Below are 8,891 nucleotides of genomic sequence, written 5' to 3'. Positions count from 1 at the left end.
GGAGAAGTAGGGCTAGAGACCATCACCAGGGGGAAACCCTTCTTGCTGGAATATCAGACCCTGGGGAGGGCGACAGAGGAGCCCCTGCTACTTGTGCAGGATCTCTACAATCCTAACTCTCTGGCTTTCTCCCATTTTCAAAGCTCCCCTACTCCTGGCCTCTCATTGCTAGGCTCCCTGTCTCTCCCTTATTCTTCCCTCAGTGTCTTCTTCAGTCCAAAATACGTGGTTTCTCCCCTTGACCCTGCACACGTCCCTGGTCCCTGCATTGCTCTAGGGGTGGCCCAGCCGGGCCCTACTGCAGACTCTCATAGATCCGGGTGAGCTTCTCCAACTTCCTCTCCAGCTCCTGGGCTTCCTGCCTCATGTTCTCAGCTGATGCTGTCTTTGCCCCCTCCTGCAAGTCCTGTGCATCTTTCACCAGGGAGTACACGTCCAGCCCTATGAATATACCTGAGAGGACTCCACTCCTTATGCGGGCTGCTCTAGTCGCTGCCAAGGCTGTGCCTCCAAAATTTCTTGTCACCTGGTGGGCACTTTGGACAGAGAGTCGCCCGGTGTTTATGAAGCGCTGAGCAGTGGCTACTAATTGAGGGTTGCGTCTGGCCACCTTGATGGCTTGAATATGCTTCGCAAAGTCCTTAACTTTTTTGGGAAGACTTACGGATTTTGCTGCGGCTTTGCTAAAGCACTTGGCTTGGGTTTCTGCTGATGACGTGTTTACAGTTTCCACCACCAAGGTGGACAAACCTGTTACAGTAGCTGCTGCTCCCAGCCCTATTCCAGCAGCTGAGAGTCCCAGACTGAGGCCTGCTGTAAAGGGTGCCAGACCCAGGCCAACGATGCCCAGGGCACCAGACGCAATACTGGTGGAGGAGGCCACCACATTGGAGATGGTGCAGTCCCTGTGTACCTTGTCAACATGGTCTGCGAGCTCACGCAGCTTTTTTATGCTCTCCTTCAGCTCCTGTTTTACCTGAGGAAACTCCTTCAAAAACCTCTGCTTTTTCTGCTGGTATTTTGGGCACCCCTCTTGGTTCTTCCTGTTCAAGATTGTTAGCAGCTTGATCAGACATTTACTGAGTCCATCTGCCTCTTCCCTGTAAACAATGAACATTAAAGTCTTAGAAGACAGTGTCCTTGTCTATGAAACAGGCTCAACAAGCTCTATCCTGCATAAACCACAGAGATTATTGTAAATCACAAGAATTTTACTAATGTAAAAATTTTTCCTACCTTAAACCCTCATTTGGATATTGTTAGTGCTTCATGTACTTATTCAATCATGGAATGAATAATCAAAGGTCATCTTAGGAGACATTTAACTTAAGAGAGATATTTGATAAAGACTCCTCAAAGGCAGACCAATACCATCACTTCCAGAATGTGTGTAAAATGGGAACTTCACAGATAAACAAAGAATTGGGATTAGAGCAGAAAACCCTTCATTCAAGGACCTTTGAGGAGTCCTCTTTTTCTTTGCTCTGGGCTGCTAGGATGTGGTCCAATGGACCAAGGATATTCTGGCTGATAGGAATGTCCTCATCTGCCTGGGACTTTGGCCACTGGACAGTCTGACAAGTTGACATGTGGTGGGCCTCTGGGTCATGTGGTATCACTTCTGACCTCTGGAGGAGCTGGACGCTAGGGCAGTAATCTGACTTCTGGGAGGGGCTGGAGATGAGAGGTCAGGGTAATGTGCTGTTAAATAGGGTGATCTTCCCTGGCGGGTAGTGCTCCATGTGTCCTGCCCCACTGAACCCAGGACAGTAATGCATCCTGGGGACAATGGAAGCTGCGTGTGTGAAAACTGCCCAGACTCTGCCCTGTGGCTGGTGGGAAACTGCATCCTTCCCTGTAATAAACCATAACTGGAATCCTGAAGCTTTAAGTCAGTCTGTGCATCTTCTATGGAGCTCTAGAATCTGAGGGTGGTTGTGGGATCCCCCAAATTTGCCCTTTATGGAAAATGTAAGGGCAGTCCTGGGACTGTGCCCTCATACTTCTCAGATCGGCTAACTGTGTGTCTCGATTTTATTTTATTTTTTAAATCTAAACTCAGCTAGAAGGACCCTTAACGATCATTTTGCCTGGCATCCACTCTCACCCTAGCCTGATACCCTTGGCCTTCTCAGCAGAAGGACACTGGGTCTGCCACTGCCCATATTGACTGGGAAGCAGGAGATGAGCTGTGCGCCCTGTTCCCCGTGGGCCCTCCAGCCCACCTCACTGACTCCTGAGCCAGCACCCCGCACCCCTGTCCTCTCAGGGGTCACATGTAAATTTGTGACAGCCTCATGAGCCTGCACCCCAAGGCTGTGTGCAACTTTATGGAACCTCTGAAGATTCAAGAGACTTGAGGAAACGCCGATCTGAACAGCTGAGCCTGAGGAGACCAGCACTTGCACAGCGGGTGGAGGAAGTGTTTTCCTCTTGGGTGGGGATGCGTGAGGCTCCTCAGAATCCCTCAAATGACACCAAATTGCAGCCACTTACTGTGACCCTGGAGGACTCCCTGAGCCACACGGCCTTCCCACTGTCAGGATGGCTCCATGTAGACTAGAAGAGGGTCCCAGACGAAGTGAGAATCCATGTCCCAGGCAGGGTGTGGAGGACACGGTCACCCAGGGCCCTCTAGCCCAGCTTGAGGGGATCTCGTCAGGAAGGGAAGAAATGTCCCCTCTCCCACTCCCAGGACCTCTGCTAGGGTCACAGCCCCTTCAGTCCTGTGTCCTCGGGGCCCACTCTCCCCACTCTAGTCCTGGCCCTGCTGCCCAAGCCCACCTACTCGTCCTCCAACCTGGACCCTCTGCTCCACCCTGACTTCTAGGTCTGACCCTGGTCCAGACCTCCCTGGGCCTTTGGACGAGATGATTACACTTGCTTCCCCACCTCTGACTCTGCAGTTCACTCAGGCCATCACCACAATCCATCAGATTAAATTGCTACTCCCACTGGACACATAACACATAACAAATCTGAGACTCAAAGTCTTAAACCCACAGGCCCAGAGTTGGGCAGGGCTAGATCCAGGATCCCACCAGGTCCAACCAGTTCCCATCCAGTCTCTCTGCCTTATTAGCCAGCAGGAACCTGCAGTGTTGGTATAATTCCTAAGATGGGGAGTCAAAGAGTTTTAGAATCCCAGGAACACAAAATGGTGTTTGGGTCAGGATTTTCCGACTTGACCCAAAGGAAGTCCTTCTTGGTTCTTATCTCCAGGAAGAAGGTCCCTGATTCTTCCCAACAAGCTTATTTTAATTTAACATTGATTGAGCACCTACTCTGTGTCAGCAATCATGAAAAGCACTTGTATACCCGATCTCAGTGTCCTCACAGTAAAACTGAACAGAGGATGAAGCAGAGAGTAGTTCCGTAACTCGTTCAAGGTCATATGACCTGCCCTTTCTTGCAGGTATCGTCTCTTCTCAACCCAGTGTCATTCAATGCCAACAAATAACACAGAGGAAACATTCCACATAGGATCTTGAGGAGGAACATCCTCGACCCCACCCATAGGATCTTCCTGGAGGAAACTAGCCTGGGAGAATCTTCCTGGGGGCATGTTGGTGACATTCCTGGTGTACCTGCATGGTTACCTGGACAAACTGGCCTCAGTCACAAGATTCTCCCAGGGTTCATCTTCAGTGAGCAGGGATAGCAGTTCTTCCAAACTCATATTCTTCTGGACATACTCAAAGACATCCTTATAAAAGCTTTGGCTCTCTAGACAGGAAAATAAAAATGGAAGATTCAAATAAACTATGGTGTGATGTAAATGGTATCGAGTATAAGTGGTTAAAGTTCACCTTTTTGAGCAGCATTCATCTGGCACGGTGTTGATGGATTTCTCTGGGGTCTCAGGTGGACTGTATGAACAAGCCCTAATTCATAATTTAACACCCAGACCCACCCACTCTGCAATGACTGTATTAGAAGACAGGGGGCTTCAAGGCAGTAATTAGATGAAATGAGACCTTCAGTGTGGGCCCTGAATTCAGTAATATCAGTGTCCTTATTAAATGAAGAAACGTCAGATCTCTTCCTGTCTCTCTCTTCCCTGAAGTACTAAGTGTTCTTAGGTTTTCTTTTTCTAATGCATCACTAAGGGCAAAATGAACTCAGGGCTCACATGGAGGGAACCCACAGCACTAGGTCTGTGTGTTGACTCCTTAGGGTGCTGTGGGTGGAGGAAATAACTGAGCACCTGGGTGTCTGTGGGCTTCCCTTTTAGCTCAGTTGGTAAAGAATCTGCCTGTAGTGCAAGAGACCCGAGTTCGATCCCCGGGTTGGAAAGATCCCTGGTTTGGGAAGATTCCCTGGAGAAGGAACTGGCAACCCACTCCAGTAACCTTGCCTGGAAAATCTCATGGACAGAGGAGCCTGGTGGGCTGCAGTCTATGGGGTCACAAAGAGTCGGGCACGACTGAGCAAGTAACACTTACTTAGGGCTTTCCTTGCAGATCAGCTGGTAAAGAATCTGCCTGCAATGCGGGAGACCTGGGTCGATCCCTGGGTTGGGAAGATCCCCTGGAGAAGAGAAAGCCTACCCACTCAGGAAGCACTGTGGCTTGACGGACAGTTCAGGAAGAGCAGCCGAGAGGAGCTACCCCACATCCAAGGAGCGGCGGTTGCATGGTAGGAGGGCCGAGAGGAGCTACTCCCCGTTCAGGTCAGAAGGGGCAACTCGTCCAAGGTAAGGAGCAGTGGTTGCGCTTGCTGGAGCAGCCATGAAGAGATACTCCACATCCAAGGTAAGTAAAATGGTAGGTGTTGCGAGAGGTCATCAGAGGAGAGACACACTGAAACCATACTCACAGAAAACTGGTCAGTCTAATCATCTAGGACCACAGCTTTGTCTAGTCTATGAAACTAAGCCATTCCCGTGGGGCAACCCAAGACGGGCGGGTCATGGTGGAGAGGTCTGACAGAATGTGGTCCTCTGGAGAAGGGAATAGCAAACCACTTCAATATTCTTGCCTTGAGAACACCATGAACAGTATGAAAAGGCAAAATGATAGGATACTGAAAAGGAACTCCCCAGGTCAGTAGGTGCCCAATATGCTACTGGAGATCAGTGGAGAAATAACTCCAGAAAGAATGAAGGGATGGAGCCAAAGCAAAAACAATACCCAGCTGTGGGTGTGACTGGTGATAGAAGCAAGATCTGATGCTGTAAAGGGCAATATTGCATAGGAACCTGGAACGTCAGGTCCATGAATCAAGGCAAATTGGAAGTGGTCAAACAGGAGATGTCAAGAGTGAACGTCACCATTCTAGAAAACAGCAAACTAAAATGGACAGTAATGGGTCAATTTAACTCAGATGACCATTATATCTACTACTGTGGGCAGGAATCCCTCAGAAGAAATGGAATAGCCATCATGGTCAACAAAAGAGTCTGAAATGCAGTACTTGGATGCAGTCTCAAAAACGACAGAATGATCTCTGTTCATTTCCAAGGCAAACCATTCAATATCACAGTTATCCAAGTCTATGCCCCAACAAGTAACGCTGAAGAAGCTGAAGTTGAATGGTTCTGTGAAGACCTACAAGACCTTTTAGAACTAACACCCCAAAAAGATGTCCTTTTCATTATAGGGGACTGGAATGCAAAAGTAGGAAGTCAAAAAAACACCTGGAATAACAGGCAAATTTGGCCTTGGAATGTGGAATGAAGCAGGGCAAAGACTAATAGAGTTTTGCCAAGAAAATGCACTGGTCATAGCAAACACCCTCTCCCAACAAGACAAGAGAAGACTCTACACATGGACATCACCAGATGGTCAGCACCAAAATCAGATTGATTATATTCTTTGCAGCCAAGATGGAGAAGCTCTATACAGTCAACAAAAACAAGACCAGGAGCTGACTGTGGCTCGGATCATGAACTCCTTATTACCGAATTCAGACTCAAATTGAAGAAAGTAGGGAAAACCGCTAGACCATTCAGGTATGACCTAAATCAAATCCCTTATGATTATACAGTGGAAGTGAGAAATAGATTTACGGGCCTACCTAGATCTGATAGATAGAGTGCCTGATGAACTATGGAATGAGTTTCATGACATTGTACAGGAGACAGGATTAAAGACCATCCCCATGGAAAAGAAATACAAAACAGCAAAATGGCTGTCTGGGGAGGCCTTACAAATAGCTGTGAAAAGAAGAGAAGCAAAAAGCAAAGGAGAAAAGGAAAGATATCAGCATCTGAATGCAGAGTTCCAAAGAATAGCAAGAAGAGATAAGAAAGCCTTCTTCAGAGATCAATGCAAAGAAATAGAGGAAAACAACAGAATGGGAAAGACTAGAGATCTCTTCAAGAAAATTAGAGATACCAAGGGAACATTTCATGCAAAGATGGGCTCCATAAAGGACAGAAATGGTATGGACCTAACGGAAGCAGCAGATATTAAGAAGAGGTGGCAAGAATACACAGAGGAACTGTACAAAAAAGATCTTCATGACCTGGATAATCACGATGGTGTGATCACTCATCTAGAGCCAGACATCCTGGAATGTGAAGTCAAGAGGGCCTTAGAAAACATTACTATGAACAAAGCTAGTGGAGATGATGGAATTCCAGTGGAGCTATTTCAAATCCTGAAAGATGATGCTATGAAAGTGCTGCACTCAATAAGCCAGCAAATTTGGAAAACTCAGCAGTGGCCAGAGGACTGGAAAAAGTCAGTTTTTATTCCAATCCCAAAGAAAGGCAATGCCAAAGAATGCTCAAACTACTGCACAATTGCACTCATCTCACACACTAGTAAAGTAATGCTCAAAATTCTCTGAGCCAGGCTTCAGCAATACGTGAACCGTGAACTCCCTGATATTCAAGCTGGTTTTAGAAAAGGCAGAGGAACCAGAGATCAAATTGCCAGCATCCACTGGATCATGGAAAAAGGAAGAAAGTTCCAGAAAAACATCTATGTCTGCTTTCTTGACTATGCCAAAGCCTTTGACTGTGTGGATCACAATAAATTGTGGAAAATTCTGAAAGAGATGGGAATACCAGACCACCTGACCTGCCTCCAGAGAAATCTGTAGGCAGGTCAGGAAGCAACAGTTAAAAGTGGACATGGAACAACAGACTGGTTCCAAATAGGAAAAGGAGTATGTCAAGGCTGTATACTGTCACCCTGTTTATTTAACTTATATGCAGAGTACATCATGAGAAACACTGGGCTGGATGAAGCACAAGCTGGAATCAAGATTGCCGGGAGAAATATCAATAACCTCAGATATGCAGATGACACCACCCTTATGTCAGGAAGTGAAGAGGAACTAAAAAGCCTCTTGATGAAAGTGAAAGAGGAGAGTGAAAAAGTTGGCTTAAAGCTCAACATTCAGAAAACTGAAAACATGGCATCCAGTCCATCACTTCATGGGAAATAGATGGGGAAACAGTGGAAACAGTGTCAGACTTTATTTTTCTGGGCTCCAAAATCACTGCAGATGGTGACTGCAGCCATGAAATTAAAAGACGCTTACTCCTTGGAAGAAAAGTTATGACTAACCTAGATAGCATATTCAAAAGCCGAGACATTACTTTGCCGACTAAGGTCTGTCTAGTCAAGGCTATGGTTTTTCCTGTGGTCGTGTATGGATGTGAGAGTTGGACTGTGAAGAAGGCTGAGTGCTGAAGAATTGACGGTTTTGAACTGTGGTGTTGGAGAAGACTCTTGAGAGTCCCTTGGACTGCAGGGAGATCCAACCAGTCCATTCTGAAGGAGATCAGCCCTGGGATTTCTTTGGAAGGAATGATGCTGAAGCTGAAACTCCAGTACTTTGGCCACCTCATGTGAAGAGTTGACTCTTTGGAAAAGAATGATGCTGGGAGGGATTGGTGGCAGGAGAAGGGGACGACATAGGATGAGATGGCTGGATGGCATCACTGACTCGATGGGCATGAATCTGAGTGAATTCTGAGAGATGGTGATGGACAGGGAGGCCTGGCGTGCTGCAATTCATGGAGTCGAAAGAGTCGGACAGGACTGAGCGACTGAACTGAACAGAACTGAGTATGTATATAGCTTCCTGCAAAAGACAGCAGGGGAGTACTCTCTCTGCCCCCTTCTGATGTCTATGTCAGAAGCTTTCTCTATCTCTTTTATACTTTAATAAATCTTTATTACACTAGAGCTCTGAGCCTTCAAGCCTTGTCACTGGCTCTGGATTGAATTCCTCTCCTCCAGAGGCCAAGAATCCTGGTGTCTTTAACGGCTCAGCAACGATCTCTCAACACCACTCTCACAAGTAGAAACCAGTCAGAGACAAGGCAGCTGATTACCTGAGCTTCCCCTACGGTCTTCTGAGCTCATGGTGGCAGCAGCTGGGTCTCAGAGATCTTCCTTCAGCTCCTTGTCTGGGTCGGGCTGGAAGGAGGTGAGGCTTCACCCCTGGGGAAGAGAAATCAGACTGTGGGCTCCATCAATAGTGAGCAGTGGCTCAGGGAGCAGTGAGGGGCGAGGTCTCTGGCAGGTTCCCCTGCAATGACCACAAATGCCACTGGGGACTTAACCTGGCATGTTTCTCTGATTCCTGTGCTCTGCTGGCTGCTAGTTCAGAAAAGTTACTCATTCTCCTATCAGCTCCCTCCAAGCCAACTCAAAGTCCTGCTCTCCTGTTGGGGCACAAGGAGAGGATAATCAGACTGGAGACAGCCAATCGTGAAGTTATCAAAGCAATAAAACCAGAGGCAGAAAAACAGATGGGGAGGGAACATTCTAGAAATTATGTGAGGTTGGGAACACTTGTGCTTACAAATTGGTAATAACTAATATCGGTCCATTGTCTATGACGTGCAGGCTCCTGAAACTCACCTAAACTTGGGTCAGCCCAAGTTTGCATGCTGCTACCAGAGCCTGGACTTGAACCCAAGTGTTTCT

General features: G+C 47.3%; 1 protein-coding gene across 1 annotated transcript; it reads right to left on the bottom strand.

The window, feature by feature from the left end:
* Positions 1–295: 295 nt before the first annotated feature.
* Positions 296–8,324, bottom strand: LOC138077590 (apolipoprotein L3-like). The gene is made up of 3 exons (XM_068969674.1): positions 8,294–8,324; positions 3,600–3,726; positions 296–1,100 (listed from the first exon to the last, which is right to left on the bottom strand). Exons 1-3 carry the CDS (start codon positions 8,322–8,324, stop codon positions 296–298), a joined length of 963 nt encoding a protein of 320 aa, XP_068825775.1.
* Positions 8,325–8,891: the final 567 nt, after the last annotated feature.

The sequence above is a fragment of the Capricornis sumatraensis genome, chromosome 4 (assembly GCF_032405125.1).
Source record: "Capricornis sumatraensis isolate serow.1 chromosome 4, serow.2, whole genome shotgun sequence".
Lineage (NCBI taxonomy): Eukaryota > Metazoa > Chordata > Mammalia > Artiodactyla > Bovidae > Capricornis > Capricornis sumatraensis.
Note: the sequence above shows the minus strand (reverse complement) of the source record. Positions and strands in the feature narration are given on the sequence as shown.